The 27125-nt window shown below is 44.4% G+C and overlaps 1 protein-coding gene across 8 annotated transcripts in view; it reads right to left on the bottom strand.

Annotated features, from left to right (window-relative positions):
• The window catches only part of GFRA1 (GDNF family receptor alpha 1), a 198528-nt gene that overhangs the window by 115294 nt on the left and 56109 nt on the right, over positions 1 to 27125 (bottom strand). For 6 of the 8 annotated variants that reach the window (XM_012723754.1, XM_012723755.1, XM_004680412.2 and 3 more), the window contains exon 5: positions 23398 to 23412. The exons of the other annotated variants lie outside the window; for them this stretch is intronic. In XM_012723754.1, the coding sequence (XP_012579208.1) occupies positions 23398 to 23412 (15 nt within the window). The remainder of the gene's footprint in view (positions 1 to 23397; positions 23413 to 27125) is intronic. 8 annotated transcript variants of the gene reach the window in all.

Here is a 27125-nt window from a genome sequence, read left to right as displayed (position 1 = left end):
AGAGACATGAGTGTATCTATTTTTTCCTGAGATTTCTACAGAACTGGGATACAGGCCAGAGGTGCAGGGGCAGTGAGAAGCTTCACCAGAGACAGAGAGGGGAACAGAACAGGCAGGTTGACAAAGTACATTGCTGAGGGGAGCAGCGGGCGGGTCAGGAGAGGTCTGCTGTGCCATGTGGGTCACCTCTGGGGCCGGGGATAGCAATCACTGAAGTGGCTGTCACTAGCATTGCAGTGCTACACTTTAACCCACTGCACCACCAGGGAAGGCCTGGGAGATGGGGTTTTAAAGGTAACCAGGTATTTAAAAAAAAAAAAAAAAAGGACAGCTATGGTGCTTGTATTATTTAATAAAAGTACCAGTATTCTAAGACAAAGACAACCTTTTGTGTACACAAGTATTCTGGGAGTATATTGTATGTATTGATTATTTTTTCATTCACAATATCAGTGGTCAGATGGCCAGAGCCCTGGGTCCAGCACCTGAGTGGCCAGTGTCTCTAGAGAATCCTGGGGTCCTTGATGTCACCTGCCAGCAATTCTCCCCTTCACACAATCTGTAAGTTGGACTCTATCCTCAGGGAGGCCCCTCTAAGCCCTCAGCCTTATTCACTAAGTTATGCTCTTATCTCCCAGACCTGACAACAGCTATCTTATTTTTAGTATTAATAAAATCTAATTAACACAATAATCTAGGAGTTAGTGGCTTGGATAATTCAGTGAAGGAGCTTATCCAGAAGGCATTTTATCTTAGTGCAAGGATTGACTTTCTGCAAAAGATTTTAACTTTTAGTTGTGTTTTATCTGTAATGATGTTAAAGTTTGTTTACTTTCTCTGAGCACACAGTGACAGAGGGACTAGAGCAAAGCAGTCTAGAACTCTGTCAGGTTATAAAGGGGGAACTTGAAAGCCAAACGTTTGCCATGAAAGATCTATGTGAAGACAGTCAGACGCTAATAAGGACGGCAACACTGAGTTAGCATTCATCTCCAAAGGAGTCAACACAGCCACGTGCATGACACCTCCCTGATGGTGCAAGAGGTTAAATCTCAGCACGATGAAACTATTCACAGCTGCTGCAGCATGAGTTTGATCCCCAGCCAGGGACGTGGCCCACACGGCTCGGCAGACCTCTCCTGACCTGCCCACTGCTCCCCTTGGCAGTGTACTTTATCAGTCTTCCTGTTCTGCTCCTCACTCTGTCTCTGGTGAGTCCTCTCACTCCCACCCCCACCTCTGGCCTGCACCCCAGTTCCGTATGCACAAATAAATAAGAATTTGCAAAAATAATTCCTGGCCAAGGCCAAAGACAGAGATATCCTCCTCTGTCCTACAGTGTTTACTGAGCTCTTACTATGTGCTAAACACTGTGGTGTCTTGCTCCAGCTATAAATTTATATTCTAATCTCTCTAACCTAAGCAATAAGAAATAAATTACAAATTTGCATATAATTACACACAGATAGAAGAGAGGAGGGTGACAGGCGGATTACAGGAACTTGGAAGGGAGGAAGAGATCACTTAGTATAGGGCAGTTTGGATGGGGCATTACCAGCAGACGTGCCCCTGGGAGCTGCAGGTCTAAAGAATGAACACTGGCTTCTCTGCCACAAAGGTACTGGCCATGTCGCCAGTCTCCGCAGGCGACAGGGAAGAAGCTGGACAGAGAAGATGATTCTCTCTGTATGTGCTACCTAAAAGAGCCAAATGTGTAGGCAGAAGCTAGAAAGGTGATTTACCAGGGACGGAGGTGGGGGAACGTGAGAAGTCATCATCGCACGGGTACAGTTTCACTTCAGGATAGGTAGAAAATTCTAGAGATGGACAGTGGTGAGAGTTACACAGCAATGCAAATATATACTTAATGACATGGAATTGTCCACTCAAAAATGACTTAAATGGCCAAATGAATCCATATATCACCATACCTTTTTTTTTTAGAGATGGTGGGCAAACAGTTGGGCATTTTTAATTTACCTGAACATACTGCCAGACCAGTTATTGAAACCTTCGTGAAAATTCATTGCTTGCCAAAAGAATTAGTTTGTGCCCTCAGCACCAGAATGCTCTTTGGTGCATTTATGTATATGTCTTCCTCTCTGCCTTCTGGCACATCACCCTTCTCCCCTTTCCCTCTTCCCCCTCTCTACTTCCACACACACTCCAGTTACTCTCCAAGAGAGTTTTATCCTTGAGGGCACCATTTACCTTTGCAACTACCTGCATTAACAATATTAAGTTTAATTCTGTTTAAGTGCAGATCGCAGCAGAATCATTACATAAACACATTCTGGAATTCTTTCATTCATGTATACCAGCTGAATGAAACATCTCGGCATAGATGAAAATAAGGAAGGTAGGTTGAAAACGATCGACTTCCACAATTCTATTCAACACTCTGATTTTCTATTATTGTTTACATTTCCAATTTTATCCAGTACCCTGTGTCTTTCCAAGCCCAAGACAGAATTCTCTATGTACCATGGATATATAACAGTTATCTATTTCTCCATTTATAGCACTCATCGTTATAGAAGATCAAGGCAAATGCATTAGGCCAAAGGTTATTTTTAAGGTCTTTTTTCCTGATGAAGGTGAAGATGGGTAAAGCTCTCCATGAGAAGACAAATGTCCCCACAGGGAGGTATTTCAGGCTGGAGGGGAGCACTGGGGGAGGCAGAGAAGGACCTGGAGTGGAGAGGGCCCTAGCACGCAGTGTGGGTAAGCTGAGAAGCTCTGGGCGTCAGGCCCAGAGCCCCTGGGGCCTCAGAGCCCGACAGCATGCTCTCACCAGCAAGGCGAGCCACTCGTCCAGCGTGGTGACTGAGTTTCACCTCTGTGAAGTGCTCTGCCCAGACCAGGTGCACACACGACTTGATGACTGGTCTGAAATGAAGCTTCTAGAAGCAAATACACTCGATGCTTGAGCAACACAGCCAGCCAAGGGCCTCAGTGGTCCAGGTTGTTCCTATGTGGTTAATTTTCCACCATGGCTCTGTGCTCGCCAGTTCAACAAACCAGATGTTGCTTAGTTAAACCTGCAGGAGCAGATACAGAGACATGCAGGCGAAGTTGGCTGGGATGGGAGAGTGTAGCACCTCTAACCCCGACGGTGTTCAAGAGCCGACTGCGTCTCCTGACCACTCCTCTCTTAGCCTAGATGGGAGAGACAGGAGAGCTCTGGCTGGAGCGCAAACAGAGCAGGTGTCCCCCAGAAAATGAGGTCCCAGCCAGCCAGTGCTCCTCCGCCAGGAGATGGGAAAAAGATGGGTTGGCAGCCTCCTCCAGAGCACCTAGGAGAGAGCAGCCCAGGAGCTGAGGTTCCCACAGAGATCTGAAGAGCGTGCCCCAGGAACCCACCTCTGACAGCCTGCCCTGCGGGAAACTACAGGGTGCCTTTCATTTAGTCCTTCCCAGAAACATCAACAAATGCTTCTCTTCCACACATTCATGACTTACTAGTCCCCCGAAGCTTCTGAAGAAAAAAGAGGTTCTGCAGAGAAAGGAAGGAGGAAACTGGTTGTGTCTTTACGTAAGGAAAACACACACACACACACAAAGAACCCACAAAGCTTCACCTTCCCTACCTTTCCCTTCCCGCCACCCATTTGCCATTTATTTGGTGACAAGACTCTGAATGTTAATGGAATGCATTAAAGACATAACACAACCCAGAGAACCGTTCCGCTGTGTATTTAAACGCGCCGTGTGCCTGACTACCTACTGCTGAACAAGCGCAGGTAAAAGATCTCCCTGAAATAAAAACAAAGGGGTTTGAGGGGGGAGCAGGCACCTACTCAAGAGTTCACTGGGTTCCCACGGAGAAAAGGGCAACTGCCTGGTGCAAAGCAGTTTGGTATCAATGCAATAATTTCTGGATACCTGCCAATGCTAAGGTTAAAAAGCAGTATTACGAGGTTTCTGTGATGACAGCCTACTGGGAGACATTTGTTGAAAATTGCTTTGCCTATCATTTAGTCAGCAAAAAAAAAAACCCCAGTACTAGTTATGCTAGAACTCTGTTGAGTGTGCATCTATAAATGATTCAAATTGTAAGCACATAAAGCCCCCATACAGGTAGATGTAATCACCATAAAAGCCTGGAGCCTCAGCTCTGTTCTTTTACATTGATAGGCCTTCTAAATTTTCACCATATGTTGCCAAATAAGAAGCATAATTATAAAGAAAGTATATTCTGAGTTTTCAATTCAACTTTCAAAAATGAAATCAGAATGGCTTCTTTTGGCAAAAGGCAATAAACCTTTCAGCAGCCACACGGTGAGGAAGTGACGTTCCAAACTGTACCGCTTCCTAGTCTGACTTAACGTTAACTCTACCTTTCCACCCTGCAAGAAAGGGTGGAAACTTCCGCAGTGCCAGGGAAAATTACAAGGTTTTACTAGACTGTCTCCTTAAGTCCCCAAGTACCTGGAAGCACTTTAAAGGAAAGGATTTAAAAGAAAATAAAGGCCTGCATGCCTGGGGCGGTGTGAACAAGCCCTAGTTTATGGGAGGTTGAGGAGTGACTTGGATAACTACTGCTGGCTATCCAGGTTGAGTCGAAATGAATTCTTTCTTTTGTTCCTCACGAGAAGCTTGGGGCTTTTCGCCTGCACTGATACAAAATGTCCTTGCTTTGACTAGGCATTCTCATTCATCATTCCAAGGGGCTAAGATATCCATCTTAATGCAAACAAATAAATCGTCTTCTACCAGAGAGCAGGAGACTGGGCTTGCAGACTGGGTGTTGCAGGGTCTTGCCCTTATAAAGGGGCTATGGACCTCTGCTCGCATCTGCCTCTGGGTCACCAGATGGTAGGAGGCCCGCGTGCCATGATGTCCTCCGCACCACCACCAGCTGGACAGTACTCCCCAAGAGCCCTGACCAGATCAACACCTGATCAGATGCGCCATGTGGCCGAGGAAGAGGGTGAATCACTGCACACAGCGCTGGTTTTGGTCTGTGGTTGAATCCATGAAGAGCCAAATTCAAATCCAGAGTGGGAAGAAGCCGCCTAGAGGGCCTGACCCCAGTGGAAGCCCCTCTGAAAGCTCACCACCACTATCCTTCTGGCCTCAGCCTGAACACATCCTCTGAAAGCAATGAACACAGAAAAGCCAAGTGTGCCTGGGTCCTCCATGGCACTAAAGACCCACACTGGCCAGTCCAGCAGTCCAGTGTGGAGCACCAAGAATAACCAAGAACTAAGAGAAGCTGCCCCTTCCACTTCAGCCTTGTGTGGAGAAACAGGCAACCCCAGGGAAGGATCGACCACGTGTTGGTTATCTTTATGCTTCCTTTTAAGCGGTCAAGAGAAGGCAGAAAGAGCTGCCATCTGATAGGCATTAAATCGTACACACTTTTTACAACTTCACTCCCTTTATCTCTCCCCCGCTCCCTTCCATACAGACACAGCCATCCCCTAGGACAGAGCAGTTCTTTGATCAAGCTGGGAAGCCATATTCATCAGGCTAATTTTCGTAAGTTACTAAAATGGCCTGGAAAAATGGAAGCCAAGGAGTCTCAAGATTATAAAATAAAAATAGATTTTTTATTTTATTATTCAAGGCATTTTAAGAGCAATTATGTTGCTGCAGTCATAACAGCCAATTGTTCAAACAGCAGGTTTGGAAAGCACAAAAGCCTCCCGCCACCTCCACACCCACTCCAGGGGCTATTAAAGTTTGGGAAGGGGAAGGGAACAGAAAGGATTTTTAAGACTTTGGAGTTTGAGTTGATTCTTTAAAAATCTATTAACATACTCTTTACATTCAAAAGAAAATAAAGCCAAGCACAACACATTCTGGTAAGATAAAGTAGAAGAAGAAAAAAAGACTGCATGTTGAAGATAAACAGATAAAAGGTTTCATCAAGTCCCAAGTACAAGAAAATGAAACCATCCCTCACCATCAATCACATCTGTTTAGTATTTTCTAATGTAGGCAGCAGAGAAGGACCAGTCTCCTAAGAGACACAAATCCTGCTTTTATTGGGGAAACCCTGTGTTCTGCCCCCCTGAGAAAATAGGCCGAGGGGTCAGACAGTCTATCAGCCAAGCCCAGGGACAGGAAGCTTGTACTTGGGTCTGTTTCCAGGTAGCCTCCCCCACCAGCCATCACTGACCTGTGGCGGCTCTGTCCCAAGGGCAACAGGGTCAACAACCTACCAAAAGGAAGCTCATTAAATGAGGAGCTTTGGGAAGGCCAGCAAGTTACTAATAATCTGCTTTCAACTTGCTACATATGCAGAAAGTAGTTTTTAAATATTTCTGTTAATTTCTTTTATTATATTCAAGTTGGGTCTGTTAGGTAAATCAATGTTGCCAAATAGAATCCCTAAAAATAACCATATGAATGCTTTCCCACCAGAAACTCAAGAAAACAAAGCCATTTCCAATGAATCATTCCTGACCCAGCTCACCTTTCTGGGTCAACTTTAAACTCCCCTCACTGCAGATGAACCCAGTAGACTCTCTAATTTATCCTGAAGAAATCGAAAAAGAGTTTGAAAGGTTAATTAAAATTTCTAGTATAGCTCTTGTCAATATCTAACTAAGCACACAATACTTAACTGGATCAAGGACTGAGTTTCTAAATAATTAAGTATTCTGGTTGATATAGAATCATCCTGCATACATGGATTATCATTGCTCAATAATCAAAACACAAACCCACTAAGAAAACTTCTTCTTTAGGATGATGACCCCTTGGCCTCCAGAATCCCACACATATAACAGGGCATCAATAATTGTTTGCCAGCAAGCAAGGCAAAAGCAAAAATAAACAAATGAGACCACACCAAACAAGATAAATTCTGTACAGTGAAAGAAACCATCAAACTAAGGGCAAATTACTGGATAGGATGAAAATTACACCTCCATCAAGGAGTTAATATACAAAGTAGAGAAAGAATGCACCCAATTCAACAAAATCCAATTAAAATGTGGGTAGAGCCACTGACATTGCTCCGAAAAAGAACAGGTACGTGAAAAGATGTTCATCATCATTTTTTAGGTAAATGCAAATCAAAATTACAATGAAATATTCCCCCACACCTATGAGAATGGTTATTCTCAAAAAGACATGAACCAACAAGCATAACAAGGACATGGCGAAAGGGAACTCTTGTATGTGGCCGGTGGACTATAAATTAGTGCACCCATTATGGGAAACATTATGGGTAGTCTTTTAACATTCAAGAATAGAAATACCATATAACCTAATTATTTTACCTCTTTATATTTGGCCAAAGAATGTGAAAATACTAATTTCCATCTGAGAAGGTCTGAGTCCTGTGTTCATTGAAGCACTATTTATAATAGCCAAGGCATGGTCATAAACTGAGCATTCATGGAGAGAATGTGTGGATTAAAAAGATCACAATGGGAATACTACTAGCTACAAAAAAAGATAAAATTTTGTCACTTGCAACATCATGGATAGACCCTAAAAGGATTATGTTAAATGAAGAAAGTCATCTGGAAAATGTCATCTGCACAATTTCAGTCAGTATTGGAATATAAAGAAACAACAAATGAACAAACTAAGCAAAAACATATTCTTAGGTATTGGAATATAAAGAAACAACAAATGAACTAAGCAAAAACATATTCTTAGGTATGGAGAATCATGTTTACCAGAAGATTAAGACAAACAGGTAAAGGGGGTCAAAGGTATGTTGATGGTGGAAATTATATTTGGGTGATTATTATGTAGTATATGTGGATATTAAATTAAAATGTTACATGCCTGAAACTTATAGAGAGTCATATACCAGTGTTGGTGCCATAAAATAATAGTGTTTACTACCTTACTGAATTAAAAAGACACTTCAGCATTTAGGAGCAACTCTGAGCCCTCAGTAGACACATTTCATCACTCCATCGACATATGCATCTTAATTCCCTGAGCAGACTAAGAGAACCAATTCTGAGATTTCTGATTTATTATGGTTCCTGACCAAATACCTGCTAGGGAGACACAAGAAAGGAGGGCTCAGTGAGCTCATCCAGATAGCAAATAATGTCAGTGTGCAGACTACACAATCTCAGTGGAAACTGTTCAATTCTGTCACTACATAGCAAAAACAGTCATAAACAATATCTAAATGAATGGACATGGCTCTGATCCAACAAGACTTTACTTACAAAAATAAGCAGCCAGCTGTCAGGCCATAATTTGTCAACTCCTACTCAAAGATATTTTCTTTTCCTTCATGGCCAAGTTTACAAAACAACTCCTCCCATTGGGACTCTTGTAGTATTTTCCAGGACTCTTTCCCTAATTTAAATTGCCCCATTGACTTCGTTCTATCTTTTCAGTAATACTTCCAGTCAGACTGAGATACTTGGCATGCCAAGTACCCTGTTAATTTTGTTCCCTTTAAAATAACAAGTCTTCAAATAGTTGTTCAATATTCCACACAGAAGGTAAAACAGGTACTATGTCAGGTGGAGTGCTCAGATTTCCTTGCCAAGTTCCTAGCAATTCAGCTCAGGCCCAAATTTGCAAATACAAGCCCCTGAAACCTAAGCTTCACTGAAGAAGTGGGTTCCACTTCTTACCCAAAACCACTTATGAAACTCTTTGTTCCATAACAGGTCATTCTCTTTTAGGTAAGTGTATGTACAGTTTTTCCTAAGCTATATTTGGTAAAGTTTTAAGTCCTAAAAGACTTAAAGGATTGGTCAAAGGTGTGCCAAGTAGGTGCTTGGTTGACTCACCATTCTTCATAGATGGAACTGTGCTTTTATTCATATACTTATCCTCCTTACAGAACTGCAGTTTCCTTAAGGATCAGGTCTATGGTTGAGTATTTATTTTAATCAAGCACACCCACTGTGTGCCTCACACAGTGCCTGGCATATAACAAATGTTGCATAGATGTTAACTAGGTGAAAATGATATGGAAACATCTTACCTAAGTAGCCACCTTCCCATTGCATTTTTAATCTTACATTAAAGTTACCCATCTTTGTGTTTATTTCTTATTGCTGTTATAATAAATTATTACAAACTTAATAGTTTGGAACAACATGATTTTTCTATCCTATAGAATTAGGAATCAGAAATCCTAAAATCTAGGTATTAGTGGAACTGAGTTGGTAAATCATCTCAGATTCCTTTCTGGTCTTTTCCTGTATTGTCTATGGCCCCTTCTTCCATGTTCAAGGCCAACAGCATAGTATCTTCAAATTTTTCTCTTCTTACTTCTTTTCATTTCACATCTCCTTCTCTGATTATGAACCTTCCACATTCCTCTTGCAAGGGCTTGCTGCAATTGGATAGAACCCAACCAAACAATCTAGGATCATCTCATATCAAGATCTTTATTTAACACTGCAAAGTCTTATCCCTTATGCAACATATTTTCAACTCAGGGAGTAGGATGCACACATCTTTTCTAGGTAATTTTTCTGTCCACATTATCATTAAAGTCTAAAAGAATGGGAGAAAAGGAAAGGGAGACAGGCAAAAAGAGATGGTTTCTGCAGGAGAGGTGTTTTGCTAATTGAGCCGCTTTCCTTTGAGAATCCTCACCAGACACAAAGAAGGATGTAGATGGGAACATTTGGCTTAGAAATCTCTCAAATAAAGCTTCTAAACCTCCCCCTACCCCCACCAAAATTCTGATTGGCTTATAGGAAACCCAGAGATCACTGTTTCAAACAAAGAGCAAATTCACAGAAATTACAGTCCTGAGTTGTTGCCTAAGTGGCTGCTCCTCTCACACCTGCTGCACCTTTAACAGTGTATTTCAGTATATCTGCCTGTTCTGCTTCCCACTCTGTGGCTGGTGAATCTTTTCACCACCTCCCCTGAACCTCTGGCCTGTACCCCAGTTCTTGTACACACAAATAAATAAATCTTTTTTTAAAAGATCCTTGAGTAACCTTTTTTTCCAAAAGAGGTCATATACAGTGTTTTCAGAGAGATATAAATTTGGGGGACACACTTTTAAACCCATCCCCTCATTTGCAAGCAATGCTACCAAGAAATTAATCCAGAAAATGGGAGAGAATCTCTGGGTTAAAAAATTTAGCAAGGATGGTCAGAGAGACATCTCTGAGGAGGCAACAGTCCAACGGAGGTTCAGAGCCTGAGACACCACTGAGCTCAGTCAAAGGCTCAAGGAACCCAATCTGTTCTGAGAAAGTGACAGAGTAAGCTGTGGAGGGGGAGACAAATGAGGGAGCTCACAGACCAGCTACCTCAGACCACCACATCATGTAAGCTGGTGTAAGAACCGAAGGTGGTAAAAGATCTGAAAAATGAGTAACTAGCCAACACTTCCTCTTTCTCCAAAGGAGGCAAAGGGCTGAACTTGCAATCCCACCACCAAAGAGACCAGGCAGTCCAAGTCCCCAGGAAGCCCGGAACCACAGCAGGCCTCAGTTCCTAAGCCATGGGCCTATCTCACCCACTCACCCCTCCCCCGCCTCACCTCAGTGCAGGTGGTTTCCTGATGCAGGATATTAACTTTAGCTGCTGGAGGTCCCTAACCTCCGCTCTGGCCTCAAAGGTTTCCTCAGGTTTGGATAAGCCTCAGATAAGGAGCTGAACTTTTGAGGGTTTATGAGAACTGCACCTTCAATCCTTCAGAGATTCACTCATCATGAATCTTAATCCATTTCAAATAAAACCTGCGTACTGTCAGGGTTTCCCACCACGGCTGTTTAACAAGGAGAAAGAACAGCTTTGTCTGTTCTGCAAAAGTCTCTCTGTTTACACACTATCCATGGATTTAATTTCCGAGATTTACATTTTAATTCCTCCAGATATTCAGTGATAAATGGATAGGGAGGCCTGTGGCTGAGGCCTGGCCCTTTCCTCCAAAGCCTTCTTGCCTTGTTTCTTCTCTCCAGAGTCCTTCTTTCTTTCTCTTGTCAAATTTAATCAATGGTCTTCTCTCCTCTCCTCAGATTTCCTGCCTAGTTTGCAGGCCTTTATTCTCTGACTCCTTTAGTCCTCCCCACCACGTTCTCTCTTCATTTTGAGCACCCCCCCCCCGGTTGATTGGTCACCTGTTAAGATTGAAGAGAAGCCCCCCACCCAAATTCAAGTCCAAACTGAATCTCATCATATGACCCTATTTAGAAACAGACTTAGCAGGTGTTGTTATAATGGGGACACAAATCCACCGACAGGTGTCCTCACAAGGTCAGGACAGGACTCAGAGACACCACGTGACGGGAAGGGGAAGACGGGAGCCAGCTGCTGGTAGACAAGGGGCACCAAGGTTCACTGGGCGCCTCTGGGATCCGGAAGAGGCAAAGAAGGGCCCCCCACAAAGGCTTCAGAGTTCAGGGCCCTGTGGACACCCTGACTTTAGAATCCCAGCCTCCCCAATCATCACAGAATATGTGTCTATCGCATTTTCACCAAGTTGGTGGCGCTGTGCCACAGGAACTCTAGGAAACCAGCAGAGTGTGCAGAACACGCTGTCTGCCCACATTTCACCTGGCACCTCCTTCTCACCTGCTGCCTGACCCCAGGCTCTGCCTCCACCTCTGGGGCCCAGGCAACCTCTGATCCACCTGTGCATCTATGGACCTGAGTCACCTGATCTCCATTCACATGAATGACTCAACAGATCCTCTTTCTTCTGAAGATTTCCTGTGAAGTTTTTACCCATAGAGCAGAGTGGAAAGTAATTTATAAAGAACAGTGCAGAGCCACTCTGCCATGACCCCCGACGTCATACCATACTTGCCTCACCCACTGTTTACCCATCTAGCCATACCCGCTTTCATCTGTCGGTCCATTTAGTTGGATTTATGGATGCATTTCAAAGTAAAGTACAGGCAACCTTATAGATGCCCTTAAATACTTCAGTGGGTACTTCATTAACCAAAGTGCAATATTTATTTACAGTTTGTTTTCTTTTTAAGGTAAAATTTACATACAATGAAGTGTACAATTATTAAGTGTACAATGTCTGAGTTCTGACAAAGGCACCCCGCTGCACGCCGATCAAGAGCGTTACCACTCTCCCAGAAAGTTCCCTCTTGCTTCTCAAGCATCAGCCCCTATTCCCATCTCACCAGAAGAAAACCCATACTCTGAGTTTTGCCCATCACAGGTTAATTTTAGTATCCTATTTAAATGGAAGCATACAGAATGTTCATTTTCAGTTCCTTTTACTCAACATTATAGTTTTGAGGTTCAACCCTGTTGTTATATCAACATTTTGATCCTTTTTATGTTTGAATAGCATTTGGTTATATGTGAAGATTACATAGTTTGCCCATTCTCCTGCTGGACACCCGGGCTACTTCCAGTTCTGTTTTATTATCAGTAAAACTACTCTGAAGGCATATATACAAGAGTCTTACTGTTGAACATGTACTTCATTTCTCAGGGGACCTCCTGCCTAATAACTGTGCAATTCTGACCCATTGGGACCCAACCCGTCCTGTCACAACAAAAGCACTGTGTGATGTGGACATTGAGAACTCAGACCAAGTCCAATGCTTGGGTCTGAACTCAGACTCCTCCTTCAGTAGATCGGAGGCTTTTTTCGAAGTAAAACTAGGTAAGCTTCCGGTTCTATGTCAGCATCTGAAAAATGGGGTAAGTGGAGAAAAAGGAATATGTAAACTTGTTAAGGGGAAGGGTGTCCTAAAGGAACTCTGCAGAGTTTTGTGGACTCCACCCCGTTACTCCAGCTTTCTGGGCTCTACCCCCTAGTCCAGTGATTGGAAACTACAACTCCCAGCAGCACCAAGGAGAGAACTGCGAGGATCCATGGGCGGGGCTAAACAGGCATTCTGGGACTTTGGGGGATAAATAGGGAGCCATTTCCATGGGTGCTCTCTCACTCCAGACAGCTCTCAGACCACGTGACTGCGGGCTATCAGTTTGTTACTAGAGCTCCAAGTCAGCCAAGCTGATAAGACATTCTAGTTACCTTGTATCTCTCTCTCTCTCTCTTTCCCTGGGCTGTTCCTTTTCCTTTCCCCTTTTGTAAATAAACCCATTATTGACCCTTTTGTGTGTGGCTGCAGTACAAATAAATTTTAAGTGCGCAGGTGAAGACCCACAGACAGGCAGCCCAGTTCACACTGGGCTGGCTTGTAACAAATTCACAGGTTTACCATCAGGAAGAAGAGAGTTAATATAGCAGAGCACTTTATGATGTGTCTAGCACATTCGAAGGAAGTACATAAAGGCATCTTTCTCTTTTGTCTTCCAACACACAACACAGATGGTTTTACCCTGTCTGTAGCCCATGCAATTTCTCTGCTCAAAAAACTACAAAATCTTTTTTGGGTTTTTGAGAATGGGCTGAAACTGCTGCTTGGATTGTAAAATAACCAAGAAAAGCACTGTTCAAGCTATAAAATTATCAAGTTAGCTTTTTTTGTTGTTGATATTGTTTGTTATGAACTGAAATTACATAAACTCTGGTGTATAACACCCACTGTGCTGATCAGGAACACTGATGGGCTGATTGGTCATCTGTGAGTAGCAAAAGGAGTAGTAAAATGAGTAATAAAAAAATGGGGAATCAAATAACCAGTCCTATTAATTTGATAGACAAAATCTTGTCAATCATCTGAGAGTCCTAGGGGGCAAAATGGATTTGGGCAATAAACAAGTTGAGACTGGTTCATGACTGGCCCATTCACCCCCAACACAAAGCCTGTTGGGTTCACTAGCCCCCAACAGCCCATAAATATAATACCCTGATGGTGTTAGTCCCATCACTTCAGACCGTCCTCCCCTCACTCCCCGTGGGTCTGCTCTCGTCCTGCCCATTCAGACCTCTATTCCTTCAAACCGTTTCCAGAATGCTCTCCCAGTAGCCTCGCCCCTTTCCCAAAACCCCTCCCCCATGCTTCCTCCAGCCCTGGGAGTGGACAGTGCCAGTGGTCACAGACTGACCAGCTGCGGATCAAGGGTGAAACGGTCCCTGCAAGGTGGGGAGTGCCTGCCCATCTGCCAGGCCCCTGTGCATCGTACTCTGCAGGCAAATATTTGCCAGTTCATTCTAGCCTGAAATGCATTATCCCACAAAAAGGAAAAAATGGAGATTTTTGGATTCAAAGAGAGGAAATGATTTGGTTTCACTGCCAAAATGACCATCAATCTATTATTCAGCCAGAATTCTGCCTTGACTTTGTTAAGGGGTCTAGACTGTCCAACAGACAAGAGTGGACGTGCACACACACCCACAGCCACACACACAATGCCAGTTCCTCAGTCTTGCTATTGTATTCCCACTCCCATTCTTCAAACATCACTTGAGCACCTACTGTGTCCTAGCTCTAAATTTGGTGTTAAATGCAAAATGAAAGGCATGATCCTTTCTCTCTAGCTCAGTGTGGTATGCGGAGACAGGTGCCACCCCAGGTCATTACAAGTGAGAGAAGGGTTGAGAGAGGAATAGGAATCGCTGTGCAACTCCAGGGCAGCAGAACTCCCTGTCTATTAAGGCAGAGTGGGTTGGGATGACCTAGCGGAAAGGATGGCGGCCGAGTTTCGAAACCACAAGGAGCAGGGCACACTTAGAATGAGAGCTAGATGGTATCTTCTAAGTGACTTCAAGGTCAAATGTCACAATGGTTGAGAATGGTGCAATCAGAGGTCATTAGCAGACCATGTGGAAATGGGTGCTCACACATGCAGGAGGCGTCAGCACCCGCCTGGGCCACCCACCACGATGGCAGAACCTGGGGACTTTCCTGAGGATGAGCTGCCAAATGGGCCAAGTGAGAAGAAAGTGAAAGTGTTAAAGTGAGAAGAAAGTGCTCCAAAAAGAGCAATCAATAAAAACAAAAGCTCAGCAGCGTGGGGAACATGTTGAAGAATGAGGATCAATCTGGTGGATGAAGATGAACAAAGGAAGGCGGAAGGGTCCAGAAATTTGAGCAGGAGGAAGTCCCCTACCGGAAGCTGCTCGTCAGTGAGCACCCACATTCAGTCACCCACCTGGGAACACATCACAAACCCACTGGCAAGCATAATGAACATATTTCTATCAACTTGCAGAATGCTTCCCCAAAGAGTGCTCCAGCTACCAACAGAAAAAAATTTGAATAAATCAACTCCAATTGTAATGTTCTCTGGTTTCCAGTAAATCAAGCTCCCAAAACAGCAGGAGCTTCTGAGACCATGGGAACTAAGAGCCCCTGTTCCTGACTGCTGGGCTGAAGGGAACCAGGTGCACCAGAAGTGGCAGAAGACATTGCAAGTGGGCATCGCCTGTCTGTACAGGCACCCCAGCCAGCCAGCCAGCTGATGAGCACGGACATTGCAGGCATCCAAATCAGAACATCCCCTGGATAATGCAGTCCATATGGAATCTGGAAGAGGCTTTAAAAGAGGAAGTGGGGGACATTGGCAGGTGAGTGCCAGTCCAGACAGAGTGCCATCCAAATCAGAACATCCCCTGGATAATGCAGTCCATATGGAATCTGGAAGAGGCTTTAAAAGAGGAAGTGGGGGACATTGGCAGGTGAGTGCCAGTCCAGACAGATGAGCATGCTCAAGATGAACCTCTCGAAGCCGCATCACCTGTCCATAGGACCAATTTCAAGGAGGGGCTTGCCTTGCACTATGAACAGTAATCAATTGAACGGAGGTACAAAGGACTTTCAGCATTTAACAGTTGGAATATTATAAGCACATTATAACTTCTTTCATCACTGGATAGCCCAGGCTTGGGGAGAAAATGCAAATGCCTACAATACAGAAACAGGCAGTAGGCAATCAGCCCCTGCTGTGAATGAGAAAAAACCACCTCAGAGTTGGTGCAGATATGGCTGGCTGAGGAGTCTTGAGAACAAGCCTGATCTGGTGCAAAGCAGAGGGGCATTTCCACAGTCCGAAAGTCTGTCGCCCCCTCCCAACAAATTCACATGTTGAAGCCCTAACTCAACCATGATGGTATTAGAAGGTGGGAGGCAATTAAAGTCATGGAGTCCTCAGGGATGGGATTAGTGCCATTATAAAAGGGACCCTGAGGCCCTCCCTGGTGGCACAGCGGGTTAAAGCATAGCACTGAGAAGCTTGGACCACTTCCGCATGAGTTCGATTCCCGCCTGCCCCGGGGGAGATCCACATGGCTCGGCAGGCCTCTCCTGGCCCGCCCGCTGCTCCCCTCAGCAGTGTACTTCATCGATCTGCCTGTTCTGCTCCCCACTCTGTCTCTGGTGAATCCTCTCACCCACCGCATCTCTGGCTTGTACCCCAGTTGTGTATGAGTAAATAAATCTTAAAAAAAAAAAACAAAACCAAAAAAAAGACCCTGAAGGTTTAAAAGTTCTCCTTTTTAGCCATATGAGGGCACAGACTGAGGCAGTGGTCTAGAGGCCAGGAAGATGCCCCTTCAGACACTCAATCTGCCTGCAACTTTGATCTCAGATTTCAGTCTCCAGAACTGTGAGAAATAGTTATTGTTTGATCCTCCCCATCTCCCTCACCAATTTGTAATATCTCGTTACAGCAGCCTCCACTGCCTAAAATAGGTAGAGTCAGGTCCCAAATAAACTCATGGCTCTGAACTTGACCACATGTTGGCCAGGGAGATCAAGGATCTGTGCCTGCATCCCACTGGGTAGATGAAAGCGCTTCTGTGGAGTCAGAGCAGCAAATAATGGGACCTGAAGTCACACTGTGCAGGTTCAAAATCCCAGCTCAGCTGTCATTAGTTTAGGATTGGGAAAGTGCAGATAAGCAGAGGGGCTAGAGTGAGCCATGTGCTATGCATGGGAGCCAGAGGTCAGTAAGAACTTAATGTTCACGTTAACACAGATATACCTGGTTACTTGTAAAATGATTTCTAGATATGCTTCTACAAAGGGCTTTATACACACATGCTTATTTTACACTCTCAGCTGAGAGGTCCTACAAGAAATGGCATCTTGGTAACAATAAGCACACTGAACACCCATATTTTGGTTTCTAATACCACCCTACAAAGGGAAACGCCTCCTCTGGCAACATCTAGTTATGGGAACTGGTGGGCAATACATGAGATGATTGATCCCAGAAAGTACTGGGAGCTCTCAAAACAGAAAAAGAATGGGATAAATCAAAAAGAGCTCACAAAGGTCAAAGGGAAAAAAAAATAAAATTGCATTGCATTAAATTCCAAGGCATAAATGAACATCCATGTGTCCATACTGATTTAAAAACAACTGAATAAGTTAGCAAATGAGAAGAGCCAAATCTCCCGTGCAGAAGAAAACTTCCATAGACATTTTTTTTTTATAAAGGGGATAACAACTTGCCACTTCTTAAGAGTGGGCTGGCATAGATTTCCTTCTACAGAGTACATGCTGGGAAAAAGGAGGAAAAAAGAACTCTCCAGTGAGGAGATTTGACAAATGATACTTTAGCTGAGTGACAAAAATCAACATCAGTAGTCACAGCTCAGGTTACTAGTAGGTGCCTTTGATAAGAAGTGAGGCGAATGTGCTTTAGCTCTGTGGTTGTTCCCTAAATTCATCACCCCAGGGTAACCATGACAAAAAAAGATCACATCAAATCCCGAGAGAAGCATCTTCCAATATATTCTTCCAAATACCAGCCCTCCTCAAAAATCATCAAGACTCAGAAGCTGTCACAGCAAGAGGAGCCCACGGAGACAGGACGACTCACTGTGGTGTGGTGTCCTGGACAGGATCCCAGAACAGGAAGACATTTAGGTGAAAGCTCAGGAATCCAAATAAACTATGAACTCAGTAATAATGTATCAATAGTGGGTCATTAATTGTAACCAATGTACCATACCCATGTCGGGGATGTTAATAGTAGGAGAAATGGGGTGTGGGTATATGGGAATTGTGTGCCACTTCCAATCTTTCTGAAAATCTGAAACGGTTCTAGAAAGTCCCCCAATTTAAAAATTCTGCCTTTGTCAAAATGCACTCATTACGCAACCACAGCAGGTTGATTCCATTCTGAACTCCGTCTCCTCCTCTGTAAAGTGGAGTTTGCTCCTTTGTCAAATATGAGGGTAGATTCAATGAGAAAAGGTGTGAAGTGCCTGCCCGGAACATGGAATCCAGGAGGCATACAAATGCTGGCAGTAGTAGTAGTAGAATATTATTCCACTAAAATGAAATTTTAAAAAGACAAGTTATTCTGTTTAGCAATTATCTCCACTCAGGAATCAGGGAGTTGGGGGATTTTACTGATCTGGCAATGTGGAATCACACATTGCTGGGCAAAACTTTGAAATGTCACCCCAAACTCAGGCCCTGGGGTTCAGGTAGATGCAACACTAAGCTCCTGCGAGGCCAAGACCACCCCCAAGGTCACTTGCCAGGAATGAGGCGGCCCTGGGCAGCTCACAGGGAATGTGATTATTTAAATGTGGTTATCATTCTCCTCATACATCTCTCTTTCACACAAACACACACAAAGTGAATTTATGTAAAATTAAATGGTAATGTTGTTCAGTCTGTACTAAAAAGATGGATGCATTTCCTACATGTCTCAGAATATTCAATATCAGTCAATATCAGCACATAAGAAGTGCTAAACAACAACACTCTCAACCATAAACCGTTTAAAGCATTTTTCTCACTTACCAAGTAACCATATAACAACTTGGAATTTTTACCTGGAAATGGTCACAACAGATTTAATTTATTCACCCAGACCCTACACTCATAAATAAAACAATACTTCATCATATAGCATTATCCTGGGGACCATAATTCATGAGTAAACGATCAGAGCGATATAATAGATGGTTTTCTGGAGTGGCTGGGAAACTTGAGATCCAGCCCCTGCAGTTGGACCAGTAAGTCTGAAATATGCAGGAATGCTCAAGTCAAGCACATTATAAATGGCAGAAGTCCCTGTCACCACAAGCCCACCCCAACAATTAGCAGGCTTGGCTGGGCTGCCAGAAACCAAAGCATGATTTATGGTTCTCTTCAAATTAGTTAAAGCAATGCCGTCCATGTGAATTCCAGTACTAATCCGTGTGGCAAAGAGCTGATGTTTCAAAATGACCCTGGAAGCAGGTTCCTCTTCTCCAGCCACAATTCTTTGAACACAACTTCTGGGGAAGCCTCTGCTTTCATCCAAGTTCTCTAGACAATAGTGGAAATCTTTAGCATGAGACATTTCTGTAAGCTACTCAAGTCCACTTAGAATTTCCCAGGGTAGAGAATCAGCAGGAAGCTGAGTTGGGTGAAGGTTCTTCCCAGCTCTCTCATTTTACAGATGGATCACCTGAGGCTACAATTGAAGCACCCAACCCCGACTGGTCCACCAAGGCAGTAAGCAGGCTGGAAACCAGCGTGGTCTCGTGACCATGTGCACATAGGAAGTATCATCATATACGTACATATAAATGGTATATTCACTTGTTGTTTATTATTTTTAAAAAGATTTGTTTTTATTCATTTATGCATACAAGAACTGGGGTCAGAGTGTGTGTGTGGGGGGGGTTGAAAGGATTCACCAGAGACAGGGGAGAGACAGAGTGGGGAGCAGAACAGGTGGATCTACTGAGATATACTGCAGGGGAGAGCATTGGGGAGACAGGAGAAGTCTGCTGCGCCACGTGGGTCAGCTCCCTGGCCAGCAACTGAATTCATGTCTCAGTGGCTTGATAGCGCTGAGATGTAGCCCCTACAGCACACAGGGAAGCTCCCTGAATGGTATGTTTATTAATGGTAACATATGATACATTTGTATATCTGTCAGAGAAAAGTAGCTTTCTAGACCTGTGATACAAATAGGAAGATTTTGATCATGATCTTTAGGAGCCTATTTTGCAAGCCTGAAGGAAAGGGATCACTGACAAGCCATGGCCTAGGATTCCCTATTGAGGTTCCCTACTCCTTCTGGGAATGGGGCCACAGTCCCACTGCTTGGGAGCGCAAAGACCCATGGGAACAGCTGGAAGGGTCTGGCACAGGCTTGAAGCCTGCACATTGTCTTAGTGTACTTCACAGCAGCTGTGTGGCAAACTTCAACTACGATCATGTCCATCTTCTGCTTACAACCACTGCAGACTTTCTACCTCTGTCCTCAAACTACACCCCTGCCCACACAACTCTCCCTGGTGCTTGGCCTCCAGCTACACCAAGTGTTCCTTCTGATTCTAGAATGTTGGTGTGTTTGGGTCTCATGGGCTTCTCCCTTGCAAATGCCCCTTTTTGTTCCCCTGGAGGCTCCAAGAAGCTGTCCTGTCGCTCTCTAGTCACCGCATCCCAGGTGGCCGTCCCAGTCACCGGCACTGTGCTGAGTCCAGCCCCTCCTGGGATATGCCTTCCTCACGGATGTGCAGCTTGGAGGCCAGTGTTCCCCAGACTGGGAGGTCCACGAGCAAAGGGCCTTGAGAGCTCTCAGCTACAACATAAGCAAGGACCCCAGATTTGAGAGGAGTCAAATGCCTTGAGCTGGAAGAAAATCTGTAACAGCAAGAGCCCTGGTGAGGCATGAGCAGGAGGGAAAGCTGTCACGGGAGGGGCTTCAGGTCATAGCGTTGAACAGAGAATGAACTCAATGGTGGACTTGGGACAGTGCCCCTTGAAGCTTCAAACACTGCATCCAGCTCTGAGCAGATTCCCAGCCACTCTCAGTTTCTTTGATTTCAGGATCAAGGTGGAGCAATGAGTGAGCAGTTAAAGGTGCTTCAATAACTCCCAATGAGGTGTGTGTGTGTGTGTGTGTGTGTGTGTGCGCGCGCGCGCGTGTGTGATCCTGACTCCAGTATTAAACCTCAGGAGGAAAATCGCTCAAAATCTCCAGATTCTAGACAGTGGACATGCAGCATTTTCTAGAGCATTTGACATAGCAATCAGCAATTCTGTGGCACTTGGGAATTTCTGAGCACCATCCAGTGACACATGCGCTCCACAGTCAGTGGGGAATGGGAGTTCCTGAAGGCTCTCTGAACAGGAGGCCTGGTGGCCCTGAAACTCCCTCATGCAGACAGCCCAGCTGAGGCCACGGGGCCTTGGCAGTCTTCATGCCCTGGGGTGGAGAGCCACTGTAGGTGGCATTCACAGATTAAAGAACCTGAAAAATCTATAAAATGGCACAGGTACCAGGTAGAAACACACTCTCACCATGTACATACACATGGACACAGCTGGAACAACCTGCTATAGCAACTGCACTGTCACCTGCTGTAATGAGATTGATCTGGAGTAAAATAAAAGGTAGCGTCACCCTGAGGACATGGCCTGGGGGTCCTCTGAGAAGGGGTGATGCTGCCAGCTTGGCAACTCATTCCCTCTTCTGCCCACTGTGCTGCACAGCAGCCCAAGCACCCAGGGCCTCCTCCAGGCACAGAGGTCCACTCTCACCGCCACAGGCTCCATTTGCGAAGTGGTATCTCCCTCGGCCAAACCAAAGCCAGCAGGGCTTGCATGCCCACAGCTTGGTCAAAAGGCCAGAGCTGCTCAGAACGGCCCCGGCGGGGACAGGCTTCAGAGGTGACCCAGCAGCTTCCCCCATCTGAAGCCACAAGCTTTGCAGGTGTCGAATTAAGGGCCCCATTCTGGAACAGCGTTTCAACCATGAAGATCTGGTGGAGTCATGCGTTAGGTTCTATCTGGGACACACAGAGCCTGTCATCTGGGTCTGATGTGACTGTCACCACTGAACATTTTGCTGAGCATTAATTTCATGGGCAGAATAGCCAGAAGCAATACTAAGGAGGGGTCCCAGCTGGCGAGTTCTCTGCTCTCTGTATGAGATGGTCCTAGCCGGCCAGAGCCATGTAAATAATTCACAAAAGCAAGTTCAGTTCTCTCCATTTGAAATCCTAGTAATATCTTATAAAGGAGCTGCCGCCCACCATCACGCAGGGCAGCGGGTAGCTTGCAGCTTCCGTCTCTGGAAGATGCTATTAAATCTCGATAGCCAGTGATTTGCAGATGATTATAACTTTTGCTCTGCATATCATTGCTACTGACAGGCAAGTCCCATCCATTGAATGGCATGACTGATTAAAAAGGAGGCAAACTTGACATTGGCAGTCTGATAAGCCATTTTTATATCGACTACAACAACCAGGCACACTCTGGCTGGTGCAAAGAAAAGCCAGATCGGCTACAAGCGTTTTTTCTCCTGCTGTTCCAGGGACCGCAGATCGCAGACTCCAGAAAGGCTTTCCAAAATCAAACGTTTGTGTTTCAAAAAGAGAAATGCATTAGGAGGTGAATGCTTTCTAGATCAAAGGCCTGAAACACTTTTCTCGTCCCAGAGCAACCCACTGAACCCCCAATTTGTCAAGGAAGAAGCCTCGGCAGCTAGAGGCCCTGACAGCAGCACTTTTATTACACAAACGATTGCGGCACCTCTTCAATTTTGCTCATCTCTTAGTCTCTAGCCAAATGGAACTTATTACTTATAGCTTGTTGGGATTTATGAATTATTTATAGAAGTAGGTCTATGACTCCAGACTCTTAAAAGACAACACAACAGTCCCTCCTTTGTTACTCAGAAGTGCGCTTTTATCAGAGTGGATATTTTCTGTAACGTGCACTGTGCTTTTGGGGTGAAATAATCACTGTGGATGCATCGTGCCTGTAAGATTATTTGGCGGCTATTTATGGGATGCCTGTATGTATTTTTAAACCAGTCTCTTTTGTTCTAAGCCAGGCTGGGATTCAAGAAAGATGCAGCAGCTGTGTGCCACAAACCTACTTCCCAGCTTGAATACGAACGGTTTTGCTCGACCCCCTGTACCTGGTGAGCTTCAGGCTGTGATTAAAACAAAGAGAGCGAGACAGCGTGGCTGCTCCCACTGAAGGGGCACCCAGCAGGTTCAGGAGGCCATGCCCACGGGTGTCCAGGAGCAGAGCGGCTGTGCGTGCCAACTGGAGGCGAGATCACGTGCCAGAGAGGCGGTCTGGGGTTAGACTTTCTGTCTCCAGCAATGGGGAGACAGGACCTGGGCTGCTAAAACAGGGCTGACACCACACACGCTCGCCTGGTCCATGGCAGATCCGGCTAGAGTGAAGGAACATGAGAGATACCAGGGTTCACGGGGACAGGCCACGGTCTTGCCCACACCTTCAGGACAGCAATGAGACCTCTACATGGAGCTGCTCTGTGACACCTCGACCAGGCAGCTTCAGCTGAGACCCTGAGTCAAAGGCTTCACCTAATGCCCTCCAGAGAAAGAGGTCTCTTCTCATCTGCTCCCCACCAGCCTCACAAACCCCACAGCAACCCTGCTCCCTAGAAGGGCCTCAGTCATGGACCACTCCCCAATTCTACCCCTTGTCCAATCCCCTCTCTGCCCCCAAACGCAATCGAGAGGAAGAAACAGACTGAATGGAGACCCAGTCAGGCTGATGGCACTGCCTGCACGGGGCCCTCTGAAGGCCCTTGGAGTCTGCAAAGGCCTGTGACCCTTGCTCCCCAGAGAGTACAGCCAGTGGAAACGCAGGCAGGGGGCAATGAGCTTACCTTGCTGGAAGACATCTGCCAAGACGAGGGGAAAGAGAGGGGAGGGAGAGAGAAGAGAACAATGTATTAATAATGATGTTGAGAATGACAGGGGTGATAAGCACAGCTAGCATGCTGACTCTGCTAAGCATCCTTCAGACAATACTTCCTTTCACTGGGAGGCGGCGGTTAAGAGCTCGGCTCTGGAATGAAACTGCCTGGGTTTAAATCTTGGCTCCACACTTATGAACTCTGTGGCTTACAGTTCCCTAAACCACAAATAGATAGCATACTAGAAAGATTAAACAAATTAGGCACTATGTTTTACGGGCTTAGAAGAGAACCCAGCAAAAATTAAATATATGAAACGTGCAACATTTGAAAGCACTAATTTCACAACAACTCTGTAAGGAATTATCATCTTCACTGTAGAAATGGGGAAACTGAGGCTGGAGGTCAGAGAGGCACAGAGCCGGAAGGAATGGGCTCAGAACTGACCAAGTCCATTTCTAGAAACATTCTTCTTACCCACTACTAAACTGCCAGACTAGCTTAAAATAACAAAAGCAACGACACACAGAAGACAAACACGGTGGTTCCATATTGAAACAAAAATGAAACATTAGTGTGAATGTTCTACATTATAGCTCATAACTAAAGATCCCATGTCTGCATATTACATTCTAGGTCAAAATCTGTTAAAAGATGAAAAATTGTCTTCAACAAGTATGTGTAAGTCCATACAGTTGCCTGTACGACAAGCACTACATCTGGTCCTGGACAATATACAAACAAGCATTCATTAACTAACATCCCACAAATAGCAGCTCCAAACAGGACTTGTAACACCTTCCCTTTGGTGTTCCCTGCTTCTGAACCTCATGTAAGTAGACTGACACACCATGACTTTTTTCTGTCTGCCTTCTTGTATAGCATGGGCATTGTCCATGCTGTAGCATGTAGCAGACCATCCGTTTTCGTTGCTATATAGTATTCCACCGTGTGATTATATCGTAAGTTATGTCTTCTGGTGCTGATGAACACTGAATTATTTTCAGTGTTTGCCATTCATAAATATTGATAGGGTTGCATCTATCTCTTGGGGAATGTAGGTGTATTTACCAGGTGACTTCTGATTTATCTCAGGTGCAGTTAGCGCAGTCCTCTTCAATGGCTCCCCAACAGCTGCCAAAATATTCTATCTGCTCTTACCTTTTCATTCAGTAACTATAGATAAAAGATAGCATTTGCTATCTTTTATAGCAGAGATATAACAGCACCACCCCAATGTGAGCCAGTCCCTGCCGACAGAATTGTAAACAGGCACAAATCTTGTAGAAGATAGTTTCACCGTATGTATGGAAATGTTCAATATAGATTCCTTGATCTAATAATACCATTTCCAAAAATGTAATCTGATGAACAGCTGAAGGTACAAAAGAAATATACAAAGATGTTTACCCCAGCATTGTGTATAATGGCAAGACAATGAAACTTGCTTGTTGGTTTGTCAACAGGTCATTAAACCAAAAGTAAAATGTTCCTGACAATGGATGGTGGTGCAGTCATTTAAAATGAGTATTTACAGACTTTGATTATTTTTGAATGAAAAAAAAAAATCAGACAGTAACCTGAAACGTATATGCCCAGTCTCATACATCTCTATGGCAACACGAAGGCAGATGTGTGATTTCTGTGTGATCCCAGAAATACTTATCTTCAGGTAATGGGATCTTGTGCCATTTTTTTAATCTTATGTAACTATTCTATAACATTTTAATGTTTAACAACAAACATGTCTAACCTTTATAAACTCAATTTTGAAAACTTAAGTTATTTGCACCTTAATAACTATGTAAGAACTGTATCATGAACAGCAAAACCTGTCAGTTATCAGCTGAAACATCAGCTCCTACGAGGTCACCAAAAGCCTTCAAGGTCCAATGACCAGAGCGGAGGCAACTTACCTGGGAGGCTAAATGGAATGCAAGGAGAAAATACTGGTGGGAGCCATTTTATTTCCCCAGGGAAACAGAGGAGCCCCCATGTAACACATGCTCCAAAGGGCACCCGCACACCAGGTGATGGCAGGCTCACAATTCCCAGGGCGATGCTCTCACACTCACACAAGCCAAGAGGGGTCTAAGAAGGTCATCTCGGTGTATGACAGGACAACTTGAATGCTGCTTACAGAGGTGACTACAACTTTGCTTATCCATCACCAGTACAAACTCTGATTCTGAAATGTGTGGCATGCTGCTAACCTCCCATCTGCTCTGATGCTGTCCGAAGACCTTGAGGACCACATGTGGCTCACGGAAGAGACATCTCCACCCACCTGCTGTGTAGAAGCCACAATGGGAGCCACCCACCCTCTGATCAGCCAGCACACCTGGAGGGGCCCTCCACCACCTTCAAATGTCTCAACCACTGTGAAGTTCCTCCCAACTCCCCCCACACAGAGGGAACTCACTGTTTCCGTCTCTGTGTTCCTTCAGTAATTTGTGCAAGTTGCAATTATAGCTCATAGAATAATTAGTTATTTATGTAGTCCATGAGCTCCTGAAGATAAGAGTTATGTGCCTTATCACTTCTGAGGGTCCTGGCTGCCTGCCAAGGTATGTTCACAGCCAGAGAGTAGGAGAAGATCTGGTCGACCTTAGCACTCATCTCGCCCAATGTCGTCATTTTGCAGATGAGGAAACTGAGTCCATGAGAAGTTAACAGCTTTTTCCCAAGGTCATACTTGGAAGTCAGGACTACATGAGATTCGTTTAACCTTAACGAGGCACAAAAACTCATCCCTACTATTAGCAAAATACAAATTAGAGATTTATCATTCTCTGCTAATGAATTCAGACAAAAATTTCCAACCTTGAAAACATCAGGAAAATAAGATTAGTCTTTCAAATAAGGATCCAGTCTGGACATCCGTCCAGAATCCTCAGCCTCCTCTCCCCGGTTTTTTATAGTGAGCACTTCCTTCGAAATTTCAGAGCTGATTTGAATCACTGGAAAGAATCACTGGGCCAAGTGGGAGGAAGTGCAGGCAGTGACTTGGTGACCTTATTCCTTCCAGCCCCATTATGTTTCAGGCTTTAGCAGACAAATTTGCACACAGCACTATTTATATCTTCGATTCCAAAATACTCTTGATTTTTATAGTGCAATTTTAGATTAAAAAAAAATCCTTTTCAGCTTCATTTGCATTTTGCACCTTTTTATTCAAATGTAAATTTTAATAAACACTAGTATAAATATTGCAACAATTTTACACATGAGTTATCTTGTAATTTACACTCTAAATTTACATCTTTTGTGGCCTGTGAGAGATCGCTCCCTCCTTAGCATTATTTAGGTACACCTTTAGAATTCTACCTTTCTATTTTGAAACAACCATCCAGGCTTAGGCTCAAATAATTCATGGACAAAAGGAGGGGAAATAAGTGAGAAAAGGTAAATTCTGTGCTGTTTGGTTGCATTTTGGAAACACCCAACCACACACACTCTGATGAACCTCAGATGAAATCAGTCATTGAAATACCCTTAGCATCTACACCTCATGTCCACCTTCTTAAGTTAGAGAGCTCAGACATTTAGAAAAATCCAAAGGCCTCAAATTTGGGGGTGATATTCTCCTTTCAGTCTAAGAAACCACTAAAAATTATTTGGGAGTCAATCATTTATTACACTCTCTGAATTTGAATTTCCTCTTTGAGGACCAGGGGACATTTTTTTTTTTTTTTTTT

This window comes from Condylura cristata, unplaced genomic scaffold, assembly GCF_000260355.1.
Source record: "Condylura cristata isolate star-nosed mole 26May11 unplaced genomic scaffold, ConCri1.0 scaffold00011, whole genome shotgun sequence".
NCBI classification, from domain to species: Eukaryota; Metazoa; Chordata; class Mammalia; order Eulipotyphla; family Talpidae; genus Condylura; species Condylura cristata.
This window is presented reverse-complemented; position numbering and strand designations above follow the sequence as displayed.